The sequence below is a fragment of the Chenopodium album genome, chromosome 10 (assembly GCF_948465745.1).
Source record: "Chenopodium album chromosome 10, dcCheAlbu1.1, whole genome shotgun sequence".
NCBI lineage: Eukaryota > Viridiplantae > Streptophyta > Magnoliopsida > Caryophyllales > Amaranthaceae > Chenopodium > Chenopodium album.
This window is the reverse complement of record NC_137843.1, coordinates 62286442-62311971: the sequence shown is the minus strand read 5'-3', so window position 1 is coordinate 62311971 and position 25530 is coordinate 62286442. Positions and strand designations below refer to the sequence as shown.

Genomic DNA, 25530 nt, shown 5'->3' with positions numbered 1-25530 from the left:
TGGAGACAGAGACAAAGAAAACTGTACTCTTCCTCGATTGCATGAAATCATGCCATTAATACTTTTAATTAATGGTTTGTTCACTAATAACGATTATGTAGTTTATTCATTTTCTAATGTATCTTCAAAGTCCATGTCATCGTATAATTGACTCGAGCAAACTGTACTTTTCAAAAGCTGGATCATTTTTTAAAATACTTGATATACGGAGTACAATTTTTTATACTCTTACCATCTATTATATAAATAAATGCATTACATCAATATAGTTAATTAATGCTTATATATAGTCCCAAAGGCTACATATATTATTACTTTATTCAAACATACTCGTATAAAAAGTACTCCGTATCAAATAACTCATCTTTGTTACATACCTCATCCTTATACATAAATTCGAAGTATTTACCGTAAAAGAGAGATTATGAAAATATAAATACAATTTAACCAATTCGAACCTACGATTATGCGCTAGTATGAAGTTTGAATTTGATATAGATATCCCATTTAATTCCAAATCTCTACCAAAAAATAAAAATAAAAGTAGATTAAATTGATAGGATAAACTTTGGTGAGATTTGCTCCATAAGAGTAGATCATAAAGACATAATCAACACATACAGCTTTTATCTGATGTAAATGGGCTACCATCAACTGCGATTTTCATACACTTTTTCTGAAGCTATTTGGGAATGGGCCCTTTGTGCATATGTGATGTTGCATCTAAACAACCAAGTGACATGACCAGCGGGGCAACTATATACGAGTAATTTGTTTTTGGTGCGCTGCCAACAGTTTCAATGCTGCTTAAAAGGTTATTTATGTGGAGAGCAGCAACGGTAATTCAACAGTAGCACCAGGCAGCAACGTCGCTATGGAAGAACTGCTTCACCGCGTGAATCCTTTGACATACATGTTCTCTGATGAGGTTATTTATCTAATTACTGCATACACAAATACACCATGTATCATGAACCTACCTATCAAGGAGTTCTAGATTTAATATGGCATTTTGGCTCCGTAGCGTATAGAGCAGTAAATTTTGAGTTAGAATAGTTAGCTTTTGAAGCACCTTCTCACACTTTCGCTTGAGCAGCAATTGAAAATGTTTGTATATGCAACTAACCATTGATGAAATATCATACCTAACATCATCTTCACAGTTCAATATTTCATACATGCGTGTAACACAAATATCATCTAATATTTCTCTATGATCATTTGACATATATCCTTGAGGTTAAGAAATGTGTCACAGGAAACAAAAACTAGGGTTACCTGAGAAGGATAAACTGGCAAGTGCCAATCGAAATCAAATATCCTGTGAGACTCTATAGGGCAAATAACTAATACTACTTGTATTGAACACAAAATAATGGCAACTACAAAACCCCTCCTTTTCAAACCAAAATACCCTTCCCAACTCCCCCAAATACTGAAAAAAAATAAGAAAAAGAAAAAAGTGACCCAATAAAGAATTCACTATTTGACATATAAACCCCAACACAGAAGGGTAACAATACGCGGAGGAACACCATACCAGAGCACTAGCACCATTAGATTAACATCTGGCCCTTGACAGATACATTGGACGATCCTCCTTGACCACAGACTTGACACATGCAATATGACATAACCAAACCCAGCCCGACCAGAGCTGGACCTCGAAGTCCACCTGATGTCAAGCAAGAGTCCAAGATCCATCTCATTGACTTCAACATACTGCTACTAGTCCACCCATCCAAATCCTGTATTTGAATAATAATTAGCCTCAAGGGATAAACAGGCAACATATACATGCTGAAAAGAGCAAGACATCCGAAACTTGTTTTATGATCCAAGTCTAGTGATTATCTCTATGCAGTGAAAACTACAAATAGTCTTGTGATAATTGTTTTGCAATGGAAACAAATATACAACGTTTTTTTTTTAGAGCTAGGAGAGGGATGATGTTTTAATTCTTACAAAAGAGGATTTCTTAGTTTCTTCATGAGGATATAGTCCAGATAGAAAAGATTGGAAATAGGGACTTAGGCTAGTTTCTACTGACAAGATTGTTACATGAGGATAGAGTAGATAGAAGGTTGGAAACGACTTGAAAGGATAGCTTCTATAGTTCTATTGACAGGGTTGTGAAAGGTTTCAAGAGATCTAAACACCTGCCTATGTAGACCGTTCATTCATCTCAAGGTACCCATCTCAAAAACTCGGGAAAATACCATACTAACATTTGCAAGTTTTTCATGCAAACTAGATGTACACATTACTTAAATTTCCTACCTTGGCCCCTCAGCTATAGCTTAATCATGTAGTTGTCTAATCAAATTACTCCAATGGACCTTTGTTTGTGTATGTGTTGGGGGGGGGGGGGGGGGAAGAGGGGGAGGGGATGTGGTAACAAATAACAGATTAGGGGTTGCAAAAAATCCAGTCAACAAGGAATCAGATAGAGTTACGCTACCTTCAGCCAAACTTAAATCCACCAGAGGGGCCTTCATTGCTCCACATCTGGAACCCAGCTTGGGTATTATCACCAGATGGTCCAGCAGCAGCCTCTTCCTCTTCCTCCAACCAATATGTCTCGAGAATTTTCACTGCTTTCTCATAAATCTCATTGTTATCATGACTTTGAAGATTTTCGATCTTTTCCAATCCCTCAGCTTCATCTATCATCTGCGCATAAAAATTAACATCTCCAGTGGTGCCAGAATTCTTCTCTGCTTCACCCACCTTCAGAATGTTCTCCAACCCTTCCAGACAGACAGTGATGATCCTTGGATCAGGGCACACAAGCAGATCACATAATGGCTTTATGCACCCCTTATTTACAAGAAACCTAGAACAAAAATAGCCAGCTTAAGGTTACAATCTTGTGCACAACATAGATGAGAGCATAATGCTCCAAGACAATAAAAAACATACTTTATTTGCTCTGGAGCTCCACCAGATGTAGCATTAGATATCGCCCAAGCAGCTTCTTTCTTTATATCGAATTCTGCAGTTTGAAGCAAGTTGACTAGAGGGCCAACCAAACCAGCTTCAATGACAGCCTAGATCATTCGGTAATAGCAGTAAGCACAAATTCCTACGGAGTACTTAATATAGTTGAAATGCACAAAAAAAAAAAAAAAGTAGAGAGGCTACACTATGTATGTTACAGGGACAAAAAAATCCCTCCAAAAAACGTTTGCAGGATAGGACTGGTTGCAATACCTGAATCTGTGCCTTATTTCCAGCTGTCATGTTTGATATGGTCCAACAAGCTTCCTTTTTAATGCTCTTTTTGTGATTATTAGTCAACAGGTTCAAAAGACATGGCAATGCACCACTGTCGATGATAAACTGCAAGGATATTAAATTGCAATGATAAGCCCAGGTAATTTAAATGTAATGTTAAAGATATAAATACAAGAAGATATCGCACAATGCACATTCCAAATAACAAAAGCTCACGACAAATTAGAGCAAAACAGGGATCAGCAACAATCATTTTTGTGTTCAGTATTCAACAGGTGGAACTTCCAGATTAGAGCAACACAGGTATTTCATATGTCATCTAGGTATTAACATTGGTTCCACACTTTCACTACTGATCAGCAAATCATATACAATTCCAAATATTCCAGTCATGAAGCAGGAAAGGACTTCATTTATAAAAAAAACCCACATTAATTCCAATCAATGAAGTTTTGTTTTGACTAATCAAAATAGCTTCACATTTAGATACAACTATATAATGGAAGTTATCAAGCACACATTATCAAATCAGAAAAACAAACAAAATAAGCAAACAGTATAATGACATCACTTCATAATAATATAAAATAAAACACAAGTACTGAAGAAGGATGCTTTTTCACATCTAGAAAGAACTAGACACATCTGTTCTATACAGCGAAGATCAAGAATACAACACAATTTTACAAAGAGACCCAAAACTAATTCAAACACGACCAGGAAGGAATATATTACGGAAAAAAAGCAGACAACTCTGTATTCTTTCAAAATCTGCGTAGTGAAAAAACTGAAGTCATTGAGCTGTTGAAACTAGTCAGAGTCATCATAGCATAAGTCATTAATGTCATTAACATAAAACGAAAACAAAACAGAAACAGGACAGATAAATAAATGTGAGCTGTCCATCAGGATTAAAGCTACTATTATAAATGGTAAGCCGTAAGCGGGCTTAACAAAATCTAACCTGTGTTTGCGAATCATCCCCAGTGACTATATTACCAACTGTGCGGAGGGCGGGAATCAGCACCGAAGGAGATGGGTGCCTGGAGAAAGACCCAAAACTTGTAACTAAAAGCACAAACAAGAAGAAAAAAAAAATGTATCCATGTACAGATAACAGAACGAGGGTACATACATGAGAAGCTCAACCAATCGTGAACATACACCTGCCTCAATCACAGCTTGAATCTTCTCATTTGGTCCATCGGATAGGTAAGAAAGTGCCCAGCATGCATCTGTCAACACTTCTTCATCATTTGAATGAACGAGTCGTTCAAGGGCAGGAAGAGCTGGCTTCACCTATTCATGGATTTCATAGAATAGGGTTTCAACTTTAAGCCTTTTAAAAAGTGATAAAAATATATACAAGGGCACTGACCTGCTCGAAGGGAGGTTGTGGTTTTCCTCTACAAAAGTTAGACAGAGTCCATGTGGCATTTCTAAGCATGGACAACTTGGAATGCTCATTGAGTTGAGCAAGCAATGGAATCAATGCACCACTACTAAGAACCAGATCCCGGCATCTAGGAGAGTCACCAGCAACATTACCCAAAGCCCAAACTGCCTGCAAATTCCAATAATGTCAAGACCAAAGAAGCAAAGTAGCAACCCTTGGGCCCTTAACAATACATCAATTAAAAAAACAGAGAGAAATTTAATAATTACTGTCACACCTGCTCACGGACATCATCACTAGGAGAAGCAAGAAGCTTCACAAATATCGGAACAGCCCCATGATCAATCACCACCTTAGTGTTCTCTGAGGTCCCAGATGCAATGTTTGTAAGAGCCCATGCAGCCTCAAACTACACAACAAAATCCAAATATTCAGTAAAATAGCAACCAGCTTGCCCAATGCCCATAATAACTAGATATGAATAACAAAAAATACAACAGGAATAAAGACCTGTAACTGTGGAAAATCCTCCCTTTGAAGAAACTCCACAAAGCGGGGTACAGCTCCAGCTTGTATAACTTCCTCAATCGGTGGGCTTCGTTCTACATATATCAAAAGCCCAACAGTCACTAAACAATTACAGACTACTTAATTTTACAAGCAAAATTAAAAAAGATAGCACGCCAATACCAATGGAAAGCAATTTTCGGAACTGTGTTGTGGCCTCCAACTGCAATTGATTATTATCAGAACAAACCCCAGCCACCATATTTGGCAAACTCTCTAGCTGCAAAAACACAAGCAGCCAATTCAAGATTCAGAGAATAGGAACAAGAAAATTCATAGCAAGAGTTAGTACCAGGCACTGAACAAGAAAGGTCGTCTTTTGAAAGGGAAAAAAAAAGGTAATATACAGGTCAAGATTAAAGGGAGAGGACAGATTGAAACAACACACAAATGTGACTAGAACTCACATGACAACAATTTAATTCTGAACAGAGACTAGTAAATTCCAAATATAAATTCACTACCACAGTACTACTCAAATGAGGGATGGAACAGAAAGCCAACAATTTCATCTCTTCAGACTACCAAATCAACACTTGGTTCACATTGACAGATTTTTGTTTCTAATGATCGTCCTTAGCTATTTGAAATAAATTCTGAACAATTGAACTATTAGTCTAGGAAGACGCAACAAAATTATAAACTATTCACATTTTGCATCTATTTTGAAAGCAATTTCGAGCACCATGATAATATCCACACAAGAATGGTTCACTAGTGACATTTTCTCCCAGTTAAACTTAAATCTACTGGTTGAGTTAGTGATTTAAGGGGTAAAAATGTAAAATTGCCAACTCAAATAATAACAATGTAATATTACAATAGAAATTTATTTTTAAAAAAGGTGATTGAGAATGAGGAATATAGAAGCAAAGAAAGCTTCACAGTGGGACTACAGAGATTTGAACATGCAAATTATACGAGTATCTGCTGCTAGACTACCAAAAACTCCCCACCAACTGAGCTGCCTGGTACGTTATTTTATTATAAACCATGTATATTGTGCACAATGCATGAGTAAGAGAGGAAGAGGGCATAAATTTTTTAAACCGCTAACTCATTTAGTAAATTTTTCCTGTACCATATTTTTTAAAAAAAATTAAAAAATTACAAGCACTCTAACTAAGCTAACAGTTTACATTGAACCAGAAAAAAAATGCACCATCTGCTGCTGCACAACATGTAATTACTTTACAATGCGAATCCAAAGATTATATAATTACAGCAATATATAGGAAATCATACTGAATTATCGAGCTTTAAATATTAAAGGCAATATCAATCAATCAAAGCCTTAGTCCCATAAGTGGGGATCAAAGGCAATAGCGACCAATTTTTAATAGCGGTGGAGGACTTAACAAGTATCTAATTACTAGACTCAGTGCTCCACATTCGTTCCACTAACTATAACATTTCGTAAGCAACTCTATAATGTCAACAACAGAAGCATCAATTAATTGACCACGAGCATCCAGAACTAGGATCAAAACAAAAATCTAATACCAAATTTTCCTAAACACTCTCCAACAACAACACAATCAATACTCATGAATTTTGAAAAAAAAAAAATGATACACAATCAATTAAGCAAAGCAACTTGAAATTTTCACAAAAAAACCGAATTGAAATAATTACACAAACAAAGCCTGAATATCGATCAAACGCTGAAAAGTAATCAACTCAGATAAACAAATTATCAATCAATTACTCAGAATTCAAGAAATTAAATAAAAAAGAATTCGAAAACAAAAGATCGGAGCAAGAATTAGACCTTCTTATTATCAACAGTAGAAGCATGAAGAGAAGGAGTAAACTGCTGCTGAGCTTGAAGACCTTCACGACGCTTCTTGAGCAAGCTTTCCTCTCTCTTATTCTTTCGGATCTCCACCATATTATCCTCTCTTCTCCGGCGACCTTCATCGGCGTCAACGGCGACTTTGTATCGATTCCGGCGAACTTCCGTCCTAGCATTTGGCCTCAACGACATCGTTTCGTTCAAAATTCAATCAACCTACAAAAATTTAGCAAAACATAAACCCTAAATTACTTTACCAATTCAAAAATTCAGAACAAATGAAACAAGAATTAATCAATGAACCAATCAAAATCAGTGGAAATTAATGGTGAAGATGATGAAATTGGAGAGAGATTGAGTAGCTATATTACCAGTTGAGAGGAGAGAGAAAGTGAGAGTTAGAGAGAGAAAGCAGAGGGAGGCAGGGTTTTGGAGGTGAAGAGAGAGACAGTGAGGGAAATGTTTATGATTTAAACCGTCATTTTCAGAAGGATGAATTTAAAGATAATTGAAGATTATGTTTCTTTTAGCTTTCGTCTAATCATTTTCTTGGTGAAAAATTAGTAAATTAGATTAAATAAATGCCGTAATACTTGGATTTGAAATTCGTAGCCGCTCCCTCCTTTCTCATTTTTTGATTTTTTTTTTTTTTTTTTTTTTTTTTTTTTTTTATTTTTTATAAAAAGGATTTGGATAGAGAATATGCTTTTTGGGGTGTGTTTTGGAATGGGAGAACCCTTTCTTTCTAGCCCAAATCTAAGGCCCAATCTAGTTTTACACTTTGTCATGCGCATTAGCAAATTTAAGGGGCTGTTTTGATTTACTGAATTAAGTTGAAGTGAATTGAAGTATTGAACTGAACTGAATAGTGATGAAATGAATTGTTTATGAGAGAAGAAAATTAGGAGCTGAGCTAAATTGAACTGAACTGATTGGAGCTGAACTGAACTGAACTGAAATTAAGCTAAAGAGAACAGACCCTAAGTCATGCGGAACTTTAACCAATAATACAAAGTATTTCGAAAAATTAAAAAGAAAAAGTCAAAATGATATATCTATTGTGAATTTAATGTTGTTTTTTACTGATAAAAGTATAAATTATACAAGTAAAAAGTTAAAAACTCTACATTTATATTATTATTACTCCTCCCCTCAAAAAAAAAAATATTATTATTACTCCGTATTATTATTGTAGTAATAAAGAATTAAAGATAAAAAATCATTTATATCATCAAAAATCTTCATTAACCATCCATATACTAGTCCCTTTGTCCCTCAATGATAGTCTCTTTTGGCAAATTCCCATTTGCTTTTTCCTATAACCATTAATATTAGATTTTTACCAAAACTCCCTTCAATTCTCATCAATATTTGTGTGAATTTAGCTTCCTCATATAAATTTTGTATTTCCTTATACTTTTATAATTTTCTCTCTCTATTTTTTTTAATACCTTTCCAAGGTACTTTTACTACTTCTTATTTAAGTTTTTTAATTTCCGTGAAATTTCACCAAAAGAGACTATCATTAAGGGACGGAGGGAGTAGAGATTCAAGATCAGATCATCAATAAAAATATGATGAATGATTTAGATATCAAGTATCACTAAAATTAAAAGAAACGAAAATAATAAAAATACGTAAATGTCCGCATTGATTAAAAAAAAAAGAGTACTTTATACGAAGTATAACATATGTGAAGTGTGCTCACTCTCTCCATGATTGAGGCCCAAGATTCAACCAAAAACTTTAGGATAACCTTTTTAAAGGTAACACTCATACAAGTATTTAAGTTGATTGATCAGTTCATATTCATATTGAGTGTACCACGCATCTTATATACATAGTATTTTAGGATTGATATTCACTCCTGATCCATTCCTTAGCTGATGTTAAATTAGCTAACTCAGGGATATCTAATGGTAGAAAATGGTCTATCTTGGGTCTAAAATCATTTGTTTAGAACTATTTTCAATCACTATCATTTTATGATCATATTTGTAGCACAATAGTAATAATAATACGACTAATATCAAGATTTGTATGTTGGATTAAGCTAAGGCGTTTGGTTGCTAATTATAAGGGGGCCTCTTTTGAGTCTTTTCAATATGCTCCATAAGCTAAGGAATGGGACAATTTTATTTTTGTCCATGTACTTTATATTGTTGTCTTTGTCGAATTGAAGATAATGTTCATGCAATGATTTGATCTTTAACACGCGACGTAATGTGAGATAGACCATAACCTCAAGTATAACAATGTGTATGTGAAAAATTCTTGTAATGTATATTTACACTCTTAAGACAAATGTACATTTGGTATATTATGTACTTCCTATACAATTTTCCTCTTTAAGTATAACAATCTCAAACACTCTTCAATTATTGCATCTTTACACTAAACTACCTTGCTTGTTATTTAGGACCGATTGATGTTGTTGTTGTGACAACATAGACGTTTGATCTTGTCTAACAACGTCGGTAGGTGCATCTCGAGCCACTCGACTATGTTGGGGTGATCGAGGCGGAGATGCATAAGTGGAAGAGGCTTCCAAGATCTCTCGCCGGATAGTCTCTTGTTGTTGGCCTAGCCATTGGACTCGTAACGCTGTAGCGTATAAACCAGCTGCTAAGAAGACTGATAAAAGGGAGAAAACTCCTGCAGCTGTGAACACACCTTCTCGGATTAAAAGGCAGCTTGATTTTGGTGTAGACCAATCTTTTAGATGCCCTGATTCTACACTTAATCCTATTAGTAACATTATTTCTCCAACTGCAAAACACAACCTGAATATGGAAATTAAAGCATATGATTAATTTTTTCGTCCTAAAATCAATTTCTTATAAACATGTTTTTTGTCCTAAATATATTATTTGTATAACAAGTTTAAATTTATACATATGTATTTACCAGTTATACTGTGTTAATTATTATTTCAAAATAAAAAAGAACTCACAACGATAGAAAGCATGTACTTATGTAAAAGTCGATTCCAAAATGTGAAGGTGTACGATAACGAGTAAAAACACGTAGGTAATCATCGGCTTTACTGCCGTAAAGGAGCATGAGGACATTATCTCACATCTGTGATATGTTTTTATTCCTTTATACTCGTACGAAGAACATATTCTTATGCATTACGTAAAATCTGGAACTTTAGTGAGGCACCAAGCACCTTTTGGAGTTTTGGTGAAATAAAGATAAGTTAATGGGTTTTAATTTTACTATTTAAGTACTATTTGAAATTGCTATGGTTGTTACAATATTCTTTTCTAAGAGGAAATCCCATATATTATCATTCTTAACCACTGAAATAAATACATAATAATAGAATATTGAATATATATACAAATATAATTATAATATATATCATGTCATAATGAAATAATAATAATGCACCTAAAAATAATTATCATGAATGACGAAACATGATTCCACAAAAAGAAGCCACCTACTGCACTAAGCTACACTATTTATCTATTTTTTTTAAGTCAAACAAATGAAAGTTAAAATTATTATCTAATCTAATACGACACACCTAAAGTACTTGTGCAATGTCTTAAACCCTTATTTTTTTTTTATTCAAAGTATATGAAAGTTTTGGTAGTAGCGATTATTAATGAGATTTTAGTAAAGTTTTGACCAAATTTGGCGAATGACTTTTTGCCACTTTAATTTCCATTTAGTTATTTTTAAGCCTTCTTTTAGTTAGGTATGTTGATTAGTTTGGAATGAATTAAAGCTAATGAGTTATGTTGTTAGTTGACACACAATCTCATGTTCGAAGACGTACTAGTCAAACCTTGGCCAAATCAAGAAAACCCAAAAATGATTCACCGGCGACCTCACTCTAAGCCTCTAAGGTAAGGATTTGAACTCTCAACCTTTAACATAACACTTACAAGAACACACGACAAATATATCTGATTAAATTATGTAAATTATGTTACCATATCGCGATATTAAGATATGGGAATAAGCAAGCTTACCAAGTAGAAATGAAGAAGAAACCAGCTTGCCAAGTAAGAGACCTCATAGGAATAGAAGATTGAGGGTCCCAGCTTACATAAACCGGAGGAGTAGTTTTGCTAATAGCAATCAGCAAAAATGAATGCTGAACAAGCATTGCAATAGCCAATGCTACAAATGCAACGGATGCGCATATCAAAGGCACTTTACCACTTCCACTATACATACACTCGTAATCCCCCTTTTCCTTATGCCCTTTCTTTGCACCATTATTATTATTATTATTATTGTTGTTTATTAACATCCATGTCACCTACAAAAAACGTTACATCATAGGTTAAGATCATGATTTTATAAAAACGATAGAAATTAGTAGTCTTTTCGTACGACTTTTGATTGCTTGTACATGTTTATTACTTTTTTGTTGAAAAAAATAATAATTAGAATTCGTGTTTTTTTTTTTTTTTAAAAAAAAAATGTGTATGAGTTTGCTTTGAGTCCGATAGTCTGCTTATCTAAAATTCATTAATTTTGCAAGTTTGAACATGAAAGTACAGTAGATGAAATCAATTGGATGATAATGTTTTAATACGAAATCATCAAATCATTTCCAAAATTCATTAGTTTTGCAAGTTTGAGCGTGAAAGTATATGAATTATTATGTGAGTCTAAGTTATGAAAAAAATAAAGAACATGGCCTATCAACAAATACTTGGAGAAATTACACGAAATTGTTTGTAAATGCGGTAAAATAAAACAATTATTGACAATTAATTCTGAACAAAAGGAGTAAACATACCTCGGAACGAGTAGCTTCGGCGAAGAGGGAGAGAATGAAGCAAAGGAGACCACAAAGGATACAAAGAATGGTAAGAAGAGCACCAGTTTTGCTGGAGAGTTGTAGACCTTGTGGTTTAGGAGCCAAGTCTGCATGCGTTACACCTCTTGCTCTTGCTCTTGTTGTACCAGCCATCCTCATCATCATCATCTTTCAATTTAATTATGTATTAATTATAATGTAATTCCAATATATAATGGTTCGTTTTACATAAATAATACTGATGAGATTGAAAACTGGGAATTTTAGAGGGAGTGATCAAGGTAGGAAGGAAGATTGTATAGGGAATTGCTTGCAGAAAAGGTTGCTTTAGATGAAGGAGATTCTTTGAGCCAAGTTAAGGCCTTCTATTTCTTTTATACTTGCAACCTTTTTTCGTAAGATTTCACACCTCAACTTAGATATATATATATATATATATATATATATATATATATATATATATATATATATATATATATACACTCTATTTGTTTCTTCTCGAACATGTATGTGCTTTTATTTTTTTTATTAATTAATGTAGGAAATGGTTACAAGTACTTTTTCTGTTCCTTTTGTTTGTCTCGTTATGTTTTTATGTGGCTTTTAATACATAGTGCACATTAGTATCTGACCATTATTATCTTCGTATTATAGATAAATTACAGTAGTATTTTAAAATTACTTAAAAATAATTTACTAAAAATATTATCTTCATATTATATTTGGTTTTGTATTATCACCTTTTTTTTTTTTTTTTTCTTGTTTGTGTGTGGGTTGATTATTTATTCGTTTTTCTTGTTATTTTTTTTTTTTTTAAAAATTTTTTATGGTGAGAGATTTAAATGGTGAATTGATGATGACACTGTTTTAGTACGCCGTTGCTTTATTTAGCACCATTAAATTTTTAGGTTTTCATTTATTTTTGGTCCCTGGACTACTCCCTCCAATTATATACTTGTATACATAAATTAAAATATTGCCAGATAGTGCAAAAGCAAAACAAAACTATTTTCTTGAAATTTTTAAATTTATGTATGGGTCCTAAGCCTCCTAACCACTAACCTAATAACCTTTCTAATTTCGACAATTTCGTTGTATAATTGAAGGGACCAAGAATAAATTATTACTCCGTATAATATATTAAGTCTCATTCATTTCAGCACTCTCTCTTGATAAATATCCTTCCAATTCCGTACAAGAAGATTAAGAGTGTATGAGAGATCAAGATCATTATGTCGATTAAAGAAGAATGTATCGTTAGGTAAAAAAAATACAAGGCATGTGTCAAAAGACAATATTGCGACAAATAAAGGACATGTGACAATGTAAGATTGAGAAATTAATCTGATCCATAGTGTTGTTTAAAGTGGAATATAAATTTGTTAGGTTGCGCATGCATTTTGTGTGAAATTAATCTCTCATTTACGCATTGTACATTTAGTAAGGTTGCAACATATACATATAAATGAATTTTATTCTATCTCCATCTAAAAAAACACTAATTGTTGATTAGTTTACTTAACTTGTTAGACCAACTAGCTTTTAGGCCCTTATATAATTTTTTTTTTTATTGTTTATATATACGACTAATACGAGTAGTAAATATATATCAATAAGTAATACATGTATTAAATAATAATTATATGTTAAACCTCATGAAAGGCATACCATCAAAATTGATAATAGAGCTGACCAGACCCTAACTCCTTATTACGGAGTAAGAGCTATTGTGCCAAGTACATCAAAGACAAAAGTGCTGCCACCATCAAGGCAATACAAAATATAATTCAATCATTAATCACCTAACTACTTTTGAGATTATGTTCTTCATTACCAATTATAACAATAATTTATTTATAATTCTATATATATATATATATATATATATATATATATATATATATATATATATATATATATATATATATATATATATATATATATGTATGAAGCTTCTACTCGTATTAGTTTTTTAGATTCGTGATCTTCAACCCAGCTTTTCTAAAATCAAAGCATAATAAATCTTAATATTGTCATAGTGGTTCATTCAATATTCCACTTCCACCAAGGATGTTTCTACGGTGTCATTTTTCAAAAAATGACACCATAACATGATGATGTGTCATGTTATGATTAGTCCATTTTTGATTTATTTTTAAAAGGCTAGATATACTATACATGTATGTATTATTGTAAATACATGTATTTTTTGTAAAGAATATGTAATTATAGCTTTTTAAATTTTTTTTTTCATCTTATTAAAATCATTTTCCAAAATTAAATTATAATTAAAATCTAGAAATTAAAAAATTCATCATTTTTCATCATCAATCTTCATTCATGATAGTAATTAACCACTCCCATAATCTTGTATAATCTATTCACAACGAAGATCAAAATTCTGACCAAAATTCCGTTCAAATTCGTTTACAAATTTTGTTTTAGGGTTCGAATGATAATTTTGATTAATGTAAAAATCACATTGTTTGATAGTTTGAGGATGAAAAAAGCATTAGGAATGTCTATTATGGTGATGATGTAAAATTCATATCTTTCATTTTTTTAAACAATGAATGGAAAACGAGGGTTTGCTCTTCGATTAGAGTTTGAGTTTTTTTTTTTCACATTGTTTGATCTAGAATCTTGTTTTCCGATTTTTGTAATCTGTTTGTGGTTAGGTAATTACCTATATTTAGTTAGGTCATTACCTTAAAATTTTAGTTTTACTTTTGTAGTTGGAATCTACTTGTACGTTAATCGTATTACAAAAAAATAATTTATGGAATTTTTATCATATAATTTTAGCAAAAAATGTTTTTGTGATCATTATCTTATTATATTAAAAAATATTTTTTTTAATTCTTATCATATCATTTTAGAAAAATATATTTAAGGGATAATTATCTTATTATATTTTGAAAAAAATATTTTTGAAATCTTGGGCATATAAATTAGTAGCTATAATATTGAGATATTCCTAATTAGCTTTCATTCATACCTTGTTTTTTTTTGTTATTAGCTATATATTAGATAATGATAACTTTCTTAAATAACATGTTGTATGACCGTATATACAACTACATCCATAATTTTAGGACCCATCCTTTTTATCATCGTTAAGAAACACATTTTTTGCCATTTTTATATATATCACATATTTATATTTTGTTTACAAAGTTATACAAATATAGCTTTGTTATATGATTTGCCCGTTTATTTAGCAATTTATAGAGAAATATTCTCTCTCAAATCGTTAATGACATTTAAGAGAATATTTTTTTAAAAAAAATATCAAAAAACCTTCACATATAAGAGTTTACCACAAAAATTTAAAAATTAGCTTTTTTTTTTTTTTTTTTTTTTTTTTTTTTTTTTTTGCTTTATATGGTTGTTTATCAAATCCTATGTAATGACCAAAGATAGTTTAAGCCATTACCTAACCCACAAACAATTTCGAGAAAACTTAATTACATTTATAAGATCAAACGGGGGTTGCGGTAGGTAAAAAAATTCGACCCACTTCATCTTCTACAAACTTGATACTCCTTGTTCTTTGACAAAATTGCACAATTTGATTCTACATAAAGCATATTTTGAACCATTTAAACCGAAATTTATCCTTTGCAAATACAACTAACATTGAATTTGGGAATAGGGGCTAATCTATGACATGATTCATGAACAATGATGAACGATATGATCGAACAATGATGAGCGATGACGATCGAGCAATGATGAACCATGATGATGAACGCAGACCAACAAAAATCGAACAATGATGAACAATAATGATAGAACAATGATGAACGATGAACAATGATGATGATGATGGAACGATGAATGATGATGAACAATTCTTATCACGATGATTTCTAATTATAATTATAAAATTGAAAATTAATTTATATTATAAAAATAAATTTTCATAGTTTATAATTATGTATTTTAAAAAAAATGCATGTATTAAAAATAATACAAAAAAATACAATTTTAATACAGTGTGGACATTAAAAATAATTCAAAATGAAAATAAAAATACAAAATATAGGCCAATTATATTTTGCCACATCATCAAATTGTGGTGTCATTTTTAAAGAATGACATTGTAGAATTTTTACTTCCACCAACACACTATTATTGGTATGCCGGAAAAAAGTTTTCTTACCAACTAGACTTTCTTCTATTATTATTATTATTATTATTATTATTATTATAATAATAAAATATTAACAAAAACCTACAAAGTCAATCGATTTACAGATTATGGTAAGGAGTTTTAAAACAGTGACTAAAGTATACAGATCATTAGTCATAAGCTTTTAACTAATAAATGGTTAAGTTAGGGATTAAAATTTATTATTTATAATCTTTATCAACCAAAGAAGTGGATACTGAGTTACAGACTAACTTTGTTAGTTAAAACATTAAGGAATGATGTTCAAGATATGAAATCAATGTATTACTACATTAAGGAATGATATTCAAAGTATTTGTATTATGTGGTTTGTTCTGTCCAAAAAAGAGAACTTATGGCAAATATCTTGGGTTTAAATGTGTACGGTACAGGTAGCAAATTTTACCCCACTAGGCCACCACCCAAGCGACTAAATTTCATATGTATTCTTGTATGTAGAAGAGTATTACACTAAGGGCCCGTTCACTTCAGCTTAATTTCAATTCTGTTCAGTTTAGTTCAGCTCCAATCAGTTCAGCTCAGTTTAGTTCAGCTCCAATCATTTCAGCTCAGTTTAGTAAATGTGTACAGGTCCTAAGTCTATGTTCTTTTGAACTGTTATGGTCTGCTCTGATAAACCCTGCTTTATTGAGTATAAATAATTTGCCCTGCTGACACCTCTCTACTCTGCTCAAAAGAACAGGGACTAATACACGCACTCAAGTCATCATACCATCCTAACACATGGAATAATAAGAAGGAGATAAAAATAACTGTTGTGATTAATGAATATTGTCCGTTGAGTTAGCAATTCTGTGTCTCTCAACTATCAGACAAGTAGCCTCTATTCAGTATAAAATCTTATGCTTTTCTCTTTCTCCTGTACCAAAAACATAAACTTAATTTTCAATTATATCATCTCACCTACCAAATATGGTGGTAATATTAATTATAAATATAATTTTCCTTGTTAAAAGCATACTCCGTATTCAACATAATTTCCTTTGACTCAATCATATACAGACTTTTCTTATACTTTAATTGTTATGTATTAATATTACTAGTACAGTAGTACATAGTACTTTAGCTTAATCACGATGGTTTATTATGCAAAGAACAAGTTTTAATGAGCAACTAGAGAAAATACTGGCTTTAATCGGATTCTTTGTCGTAGGGTATGAGTTGGGAATTCGACTATCAATATATGTTGTTTGGTACTGATTGAGGTCCCGTTTGCTCTGTTGCTAAGTATGACAGCTGATATGGCTCATCAGGGATATCAATGATATCATGCATATATTGTGTTAAATGATTATACTCGAGTCCCTGATGAGCCTTGAACTAGTGTCTTCGTCTAGAGTTTGTAGGATCACGGATTCTCTTGTATTGGCTCTCAGTATCTCCTCTCATTTGGAGATGTACTTCCTCATCTGTGGCTCTGTCACACATCAGCTGTCGTACTTAGCAACAGAACAAATGAGACCTCCATCAGTACCAAACTACATACTCAGTTGACTTACAAAGCTGCTGCCAGAAAACTGCACTCAGGATGGATATAGAATATACTCCATACGTGTAGAGTTTTCGCAGCCAAAAATAGGTTAAATAAGGCACATGAATAACTGATCTATTGACTGCTCAGGGAAAATCAGGATAAGCCACATTTCCGGGACATAAAAATGTGCTTAAACCCGGTAAATCAAGCAAAAGAAGCCTAAAAAGCTCTATAATTGACCACAAATGGTGAGATTATATATATACATTTGTTTTGATAAAATAGGCAGAATTCTACTTACCCCCTAGGATCCTAATTTACAAGAAGCCGCCAAATGCATCTCCATCAGTATGCAAGCTATTATTTTCAATAATTGCACTATCACATGCAGCATGAGCATATTGTTCACAAGGAATAGCACGCCTTCGTTTTTGAGACATATTATTATCAAGCCCAGGATTTGGATTTTGTTCTTTCAACTTGACCACGAAAGACTCGTGAGGATTTCCAAGGGCAAAACTCTGAGCAATACCATCAGAAGCTTCGACTCCTGGTATAATCAGTGAACCTGTTGACCTATTGATACCCATCTCATTTGCTTCATTATGGTTGTTCAGTTTAGGGAGTTGTTTGATGTGAGCCAGTACCATTGACATATGCTCACATGCAAAAGTCAGGCGTTCTTCAGTTACCACTGATTCTGAAACAATTGTGGAAGTTATGGCTTCCAGAATTTTGACCTTCTCTGTTTGCTCTTTTTCAATGTGCTCATTCGATACAAGGCGCCACCTCAAAGGCAGATAAGGGTCTGGGATGCGAAAACAGTTATTTGTTGAGAGAACACGAAGAATATGACGACAAAGGATGCCTAAAAACTCAAACTGATGGCAACTACAATGAATGAGTTCTTGACTAGGGTCCCACGTCACTTTGCATCCTCCGTCCATCTCTGTGTGGTGTCTGATCTGGAAGCAACCTTCACCAACCATAATGGAGGCATATTGAGGGGCTGAAACAAGCTCTTCTTGGAGGAGAGAAAAGGCAAAAGGTGTAAAAACAGTAGCAGCATGCGACTCCATTGGGGAACCTGTTTTTAAAGAGACTTTCTGATTTTGCTGCATTTTCAGCTTTGATCCACCATGGTCATCATACTCTGCAACATCGGCTACCTACAATTACAAACATATTAAGAATGAGGCTCAATATAGCAAGTAAACCACCTTTCTCTTAGACAACAATAATAACTTGGTGGTCCCACCAATATGACTGATTGTCTGATATACCATGACAGCAGAAACTACACTCCTTAATTATGACCCAAACCGGGATGGACCTTACCTGAAAATTTATGTGACATACAGTCTAATAATGATTAATTTAATATAGTAAACAAATTAACAATAGACCCCACCCCAGTATGACCCAACCTTAGACCCGACCTGTAACCAAATGAAGTAACTCATTACTGGAATATGATCTATCCAAACTGACTCGTTTGCTATCTCTAATCGCTCTATCAGCAAGATTTGAAAATTCAGTAGGTATAAAGGTAATATAGGTTTACAACTTGCTGATATGAACTGGTAGAGAAACTATTTTGCAAGAAACTCTAGTTTCTAAGGAAATAAATTACGAAAGGAAATAACATTGTTTAGATAGGAGTATGCAGACACAAAGTTGAGAAACTACTTGAGAAACTTTTTTGCACGAACCACAGCAGATGTACACAAAGTAGTGCTCTGTAGAATAATAAAAGAGAACTTACTTTATCAATAAAACAATCAAGTGTAGATTGTGCACTTAATATCCTTTGAATGAAAGCATTAATGGAGTCTGTCACAGATCTACTCATGAGTCCAGCAAAGAAGTAGCGCCTCAAGAAAGATAGAGCCCAAAAGTCCCGTAATGCATAAAGGCAGATGATGTGTTTATTTGACTGTAGTTCATATCTATCAACCATCTCCTTCCATCCAGCTTCAAACTCATCAACCATTTCCAAGCTATAAAGACGATAAAATTCGGTCTTCCAACCATCATAATGAGACCCAAGTGGCAAAGAAAACCAGTCTGACAAGTTGGCAATGATATGCCATATAGAGAATGCATGTTTGGTTTCAGGCATTTCACACGTGATCGCTTCTTTGAGCCACATATTTTGATCAGTCAAAATGGTTTGTGGTGCTTTTCCTTTCATAAAACATAAAAATGTCTGCACATATTATTTCAAAGAAATGAGAAATATAATTACAATGAAGAAATAAGCAACAGAATCAAGCAGGATTCTTCTTGAGCAGCAGATGGTTATAAAATAATAGATACAATACTTAAGATGTTATAGGTACCTTCAATGCCCAAGTAAAGGACTCCAGGTTTTCATCCCGCAAAAGAACACAACTGTAAAGACAAGCCTTTCCATGATTATCAACCCCAATCAAAAGGCCTAGAAGCATGTCATAAGCATCCAGACGATGATTAGTGTCCAGCAATATTGCATCCCCAAAGGCTTCATACTTTTGGATGGATGAAGGGTATGACCAAGCAATATGCTCTAATCTATTATGACCATCTAATTTAAAATCATACTTGAAATAAGAATTTTCATCTTTTAATCTCTTACACATGCTGATGAGGTCAATAGCATCGTTATCTTTATCAACATGTCTGAAAGACTGTAGCAGGTCTCTGATATGTAGTTCAGTGAATGGTAAGCAACCTAATTTAACGCCTTTCTCAAGCTCCATCAATCTCAACATCTGGCGGGCCGACATTCCAGCTTTTGCAAACATGCAAATCCGACTTTTGTCATCAGCAGAAATGGTGCAGTGCGATGGAGGGATTTGTGCTTCAACTGATTTAAGAAGTTCGTGATTGTGATTGTTACTGAATCCAGTGACACGCCATTCAGGGACATCCAAATCTGACCGTTTCACTATTCTCATGTATGCTTGACAGCCGCATCGTGATGATTTCCTATTCCTTTGTAACTTTCCTTCCTCACTAGGTTTCGCCTGTGGATGTCCACCACGATGGCAGGTGAAGTCCCTTCGTGTGACTCCCCGTCCCACCCCATCTTTTCCCCGAGTGCGGTGGCGCCTGATTGAAAAGCCACATTGCTTGGCAAAGCTGCAATAAAATTCATAGGCAGCATCTTGAGAAACAAATCTCTGGCCGATAAATGGAACTAGGTTGACTGATGTTTGTCGTGACAATATAGCATCCTCTGATATTTCCTCTGCAGACTCAATGTTGTCCTGTGACAGATCTGTTTCATTCTCAGAGGATTCCATATTCCGACTTCCATTAACAGTCATTCTTGCAGCAATCATTCAGACAACTGAAAGCAGGTAGCAAGCACATTAGTTCTAATGAAGGTTTAGTGTTTAAATTTTAAAACGTAGAAAATATACAGTAATAATTTTCATTTTACTTAAGGTAAGAAAGAATAAAATAAAATTTATACAAGAATAGGCAGCCCCATTTCCAACGGAGCACACCACCACAGATGTTGCTGCACTCAAAATAAAAGGATATAGACTGAAGGGGAATTCTTTCATCCTTTATTTTACAGGTATAAGGTTACGAAAATCTTAACCTTCAGACCCCTCTTCCTCTTTACTAGGAATGACACTGTGGCTTCTTGTTGTGTAGAGATAGGGCTTCACTAGGCTTCAAGTTTTGGCAACTGCATTAAATTACAGAACATGATGTAGCCCCCCCCCCCCCCAAACTGATAAGCGTAAAAGAGGGTAGTTCCTCACTCGTTTTCTCAACACATACACACACATATTGTTCCTGTTAACCAGCTTTTTCTTGATCCTGTTAAACAGCCTTTACTAAATCCTGTTAAACAGCCTTTTCTAAATCCTGTTAAACACCTCAAGTTGAAAACCTAATTTTTCTTTGTTCATATTCTGGCAGTGCATCAATTGGAATCTAAAAATTATGAAAGATGGGAATGCGTTAGTAGGCATTTAACACTTTGAATGCTTAACATCCTAGGTTATAGAAAACACAAAGAACGATGAGAAGTGAGCCTGCCTGTCACTTGTACTATTTTTCTTCCTTTACTCCTTCAACGAATAAAAACACACTAACTACTAAGCTTAAGCAGCTAGGTGAGGTGAGAAACAGGGATGGAGTCTAATATGCATCATCCTCCACGGATTGTAGACACAAATAAAATACAAAGTACAATGTCGAATAACCTTTCAAGTAGTCAAGACTAAAACAAGTCACCTAAAAGATTGTCAAATCCTAAAGCAAATGTGTATTAATTAACCCAAGTACTTTGTCATAGGCTCAAAATACTCAAAATATAGACCATTGTCAGCAGAAAAACATCTCACATATTGCTTCTCAATGCTTCAACTACACCATCAAACAATGAACTTAATTTATCTATGTGGATGTCAACAAACTTAGCCGGTAAAGTCTTGGGAATGCAGCCCTAGGATTAAATCCCGTCCTTTTAATAATCCTTTGTGGCTCTATTTACACCCAAAAAAAGGGAAAAAAGAGTGTCTATACATTCTTACCCCATTAGTAAAATGGTGATTTCCATATAAAGCTCAAAAATAGTTCAAACATCAAATTTCAAAGTACAGGCCATTGTTTCAATTAATTCGACGACGGGCAACCGGCTCCTCCTCAGCTTAATACAACCTTTCATTACGATAAATTCTAAAGATTTCAATGAATATGCTAGTTATGAATACCCCACTGAGCCTCATGCAAGAAGCACCAATTAAGCTCAATTACAAGGCACTCCAATTGTTAATTTCTTGGTGAAATAACACCCAAAAAATTCACCAAATAGAACATTTATGAGATCATTTTGCTATGTGCACAAATCTAACAATAACTGAAAATTTCTCTTGAAATTGCCAAAACATCATTTGGGTTTTGGGTGTAGAACCAACTTTTACCCCAAAAAAACCCAATATTCAATTCAGAATCTCAGATCTAAATAACACCCAGAAAAAATTAAGTAAAACATATATAAAAAAAAACAATCTTTTTAATCATTATCAAATCAGAGCAATTTAAACAAATTAAACCACTAAAATATCAAGAAAATATAGTAAAATAAATTACACCCAGAACATAATTATATCAATAAGCAAAAGGGTAATTAAAGAACATACCTTTACAATTGATTTGAAGCTGAAAAACAGAAAATTGTGAAACTAACGGTCAAAAAAATGGAGGAGGGAAGAGTGGAAAAATGGCGGGGAAGAAACTTATGAGTTAGAGCGCATGAAAGGGGAGGAGGATAAGCTTTAACTATGGGAATGAGCTATCGTGCGCAGTACTGGTTCTTCGACTTATTCAGCGCACATTGTCTATGTGACTATGTGCCTCTTAAGAGGGGTGATAATGTAATTAATCAATTTGTAAATCATTTTTAAGGGAAAAAAAAATAACTTTGAAGTAGTTGTTAGAATCGTCTCAATACATATATTTTCGGGATATCAAAATTTATATTTATTGATTATCGATTATTGTTAAAATTTCGCGTTGACAAAACGTATTAGTTGGTAGTTTAAAAGATGAGATACTATTTTACTATGTAAAGAGTAACGGTCATAACTATCACTATGTTTTATTAGAAATGTAAGTAGGGAGATTCATAGGTCTATCCGTCTAGATTTGGCGGATGGTGGTCAATGGGATGGGGTTGAGATGGAAATCATATCTGTCATGGGTGGTGAGACTGTAGGAATAATCTGTGGGAATAAGGTGAATCATAAGTAGTACCGCCCCAGATTTGCCTCGTCCCAACCTACTGAAAACAATATTGAACAATTGCCTTGAACTCACTTAAAATAATGAAAATTAATTCCAACAATTGGAATTTCATCTTTATATTGAATTATAATGAGCTTGTCTAACATTCAGGATACATTTGGTTTTGAGATCGTTGATTAATTGAGTTTTATCTGTAACAATGGTAACGAAATTTTAATGGATGCATATATACAAGTATTATACGGAAAGTTTGAGATGGGGATTTGGTTGAGGTTCGGATTAGGCAAGTGGGTGGTGGCGCAGTGACGAAGTAGTGATGGGGGTGAATTTTGGATCCTCTATGGAGATGGATGAAAATATTAGGTGGGGATGGAATGGGAAGACCAAAATCCCCGTTCCCCCCTATTAACATACTTATTGGGTTTAGTTTTGTACTTTTGTTCTTATAAAAATGTCATAAACATGCATAATGAGATATTAGGAGTGATTGAATGATTATCATGAAAGGGCAAAATTTTTAACTTCAACATAACTAACTATTATGTTAAGTTTTGTTAACGCTAGTACATACAATTTAATGCCACTAGAAAAGTAGAAAGCAACCGTTACAAAAACAAAACAATGGATTGTAATTTGTAATGTACGTGTTTGTAAACCTCTAGGTTATTTGAGTTGTTACTAGACTTTATTTGAAATAATTTCTTTAATCTCCTAATTTTGGAATTCATAATATTGATTGACTTACATTTATCTATATCGTGGATAGTCTAAATTTAGTTTTGTCTATTTTTTTTCTTAAGTATATAAACATACCTTGTAACTTTAATTATTCTTTTATCTTTCCAATTTGTCGTCTTGTTTTCCTAAATATCTCCCATCCCAACTTTTTTGCCGTTGTTTCTCAAGAGTTGGGGTGGTGGGATTACGTTACATTTAATTCAATAATAAAATAAAAAAGAAGATGAAAGGGCCAAAAAGATCACAAAATGAATACATTGTTCATGATGATTTAGAGCAATATAAGCTACAAATCATAGATCATTACATGTTGGAAATACAAAATTTTGATGATGCTGCTCGTTACTGTACATACAATGAAAGTCCAACATTTAGTAATTATAATCCACCCATAAAATTACAACCTTCTCATAGGTATGTAATTACTCCTTATTTCAAATCATCCTTTACGACGTCGTCTTCGCCATCTTCACATCATCGTAGGTCTCATAATTGGAGCTTTGATGAAAATGATTTGAAGAGGAAAACAAGGATTACTACATATAGAACATATACAATGGAAACTAAGTTTAAAGCTTCTGTAAAAAATGGTTTTCGTTGGGTTAAAAGAAGGTGTCATAGTATAGTTCATGATCATTAGAGATGGTTTAATTTATGCACGGATTTATACATCAAATCCGAAGGTCAATTTGATCAAGAAGTGCTTTTGTGGCTTAAAATGTGCTCGCAATTTTAATTTATTGGCATGCATGCAATTTGAAGATATATTTTTTTTAGATTATATTTTTTTTTAAATTATTAAAATTGTACAAGAGATTGCAAATAAATTATGATGTAGGTGTTAGAACTTGTAATTCATTTACATTGTTATTATATATTTAGAATTGATGATTTATTTACATATACTTGTATTGTTTAAGGATTACTATGTACTAACTTTGTAAAATGACAAAGTTTGAATTAAACATGAAATCGACATTATTTTATTAATTTTTTTTTTCTTTTGAGAGGGGAGGGGGGGGGGGGGGGGAATAAAAGTGTAAAATATAGGGTAAATGACATTTGACTCTATGTTTGTAATACAATCAACATCTATACAACATCAAGATTTTGTCAATTACCCAAATAACACAAATAAACTTAAAAATGCATGTAAAATTATATGCAACATAAAATGTTGAATATATATATCCTCTTGAAGTCTTGTTTACACTTTAGAAATTAAGGTAGAAAGAACAAAATGGTTTTTTACTTCAAATAATTCATGTCACTTTGCCCATCATCCCTAAACCAAGCTCATCAAGGCCATTGAATCAACTACTTAGATTAGATTGGGTCTAGTCCAATGTGTGGATCATGTAGATTAAGCCCAACCCCTTTAATGAAATGGCAAAAAGATGATGAAAATAAATATAATCAATCTAAACAAACTATATAGAGTACACTACTAGTGAAATCATGGTGAAAGAGTGTAAGTTGGGATTTATTGCAAGTCAAATAAGTATCTTTATGATACAACTACACAAATTACTAATCCGAACTACAAATTACAAAATTACAAGTATGATATTGACACACCAGAATTCGCATATAC

General features: G+C 33.2%; 3 protein-coding genes across 3 annotated transcripts; all 3 read right to left on the bottom strand.

Moving 5' to 3' along the window:
- Positions 1 to 1170: 1170 nt before the first annotated feature.
- Positions 1171 to 7470, bottom strand: LOC145562862 (importin subunit alpha-1-like). The gene is made up of 12 exons (XM_081623281.1): positions 7367 to 7470; positions 6972 to 7211; positions 5324 to 5420; positions 5144 to 5235; positions 4911 to 5042; positions 4616 to 4801; positions 4373 to 4536; positions 4202 to 4280; positions 3214 to 3342; positions 2923 to 3050; positions 2462 to 2836; positions 1171 to 1748 (listed from the first exon to the last, which is right to left on the bottom strand). The coding sequence occupies exons 2-11, from the start codon at positions 7185 to 7187 to the stop codon at positions 2464 to 2466; spliced, it is 1596 nt and encodes a 531-aa protein (XP_081479407.1). The 5' UTR covers positions 7188 to 7211; positions 7367 to 7470; the 3' UTR covers positions 1171 to 1748; positions 2462 to 2463.
- A 1779-nt stretch (positions 7471 to 9249) lies between these two features.
- Positions 9250 to 12174, bottom strand: LOC145564544 (uncharacterized). Its single transcript, XM_081624826.1, has 3 exons — positions 11761 to 12174; positions 10982 to 11274; positions 9250 to 9778 (listed from the first exon to the last, which is right to left on the bottom strand). The coding sequence occupies exons 1-3, from the start codon at positions 11947 to 11949 to the stop codon at positions 9385 to 9387; spliced, it is 876 nt and encodes a 291-aa protein (XP_081480952.1). The 5' UTR covers positions 11950 to 12174; the 3' UTR covers positions 9250 to 9384.
- A 5403-nt stretch (positions 12175 to 17577) lies between these two features.
- LOC145564542 (protein FAR1-RELATED SEQUENCE 11-like) lies at positions 17578 to 22766 on the bottom strand. Its single transcript, XM_081624824.1, has 4 exons — positions 22595 to 22766; positions 19793 to 20784; positions 19216 to 19659; positions 17578 to 18619 (listed from the first exon to the last, which is right to left on the bottom strand). Exons 2-4 carry the CDS (start codon positions 20774 to 20776, stop codon positions 17768 to 17770), a joined length of 2280 nt encoding a protein of 759 aa, XP_081480950.1. The 5' UTR covers positions 20777 to 20784; positions 22595 to 22766; the 3' UTR covers positions 17578 to 17767.
- Positions 22767 to 25530: the final 2764 nt, after the last annotated feature.

Excerpts from the sequence above, each read along its gene's own strand:
- LOC145562862 (XM_081623281.1), bottom strand. The coding sequence starts at position 7,187 with ATGTCGTTGAGGCCAAATGCTAGGACGGAAGTTCGCCGGAATCGATAC. Across the intron at positions 5,236-5,323 it reads CCGAAAATTGCTTTCCATTG|AACGAAGCCCACCGATTGAG; the intron begins GTATTGGCGTGC and ends TGATATATGTAG. Across the intron at positions 3,051-3,213 it reads GAAATAAGGCACAGATTCAG|GCTGTCATTGAAGCTGGTTT; the intron begins GTATTGCAACCA and ends CGAATGATCTAG.
- LOC145564544 (XM_081624826.1), bottom strand. The coding sequence starts at position 11,949 with ATGATGATGATGAGGATGGCTGGTACAACAAGAGCAAGAGCAAGAGGT. Across the intron at positions 11,275-11,760 it reads CCGAAGCTACTCGTTCCGAG|GTGACATGGATGTTAATAAA; the intron begins GTATGTTTACTC and ends CGTTTTTTGTAG. Across the intron at positions 9,779-10,981 it reads TTCTTCTTCATTTCTACTTG|GTTGTGTTTTGCAGTTGGAG; the intron begins GTAAGCTTGCTT and ends TTCCATATTCAG.
- LOC145564542 (XM_081624824.1), bottom strand. The coding sequence starts at position 20,776 with ATGATTGCTGCAAGAATGACTGTTAATGGAAGTCGGAATATGGAATCC. Across the intron at positions 19,660-19,792 it reads CCTTTACTTGGGCATTGAAG|ACATTTTTATGTTTTATGAA; the intron begins GTACCTATAACA and ends TAATATGTGCAG. Across the intron at positions 18,620-19,215 it reads TTGATTGTTTTATTGATAAA|GTAGCCGATGTTGCAGAGTA; the intron begins GTAAGTTCTCTT and ends TTGTAATTGTAG.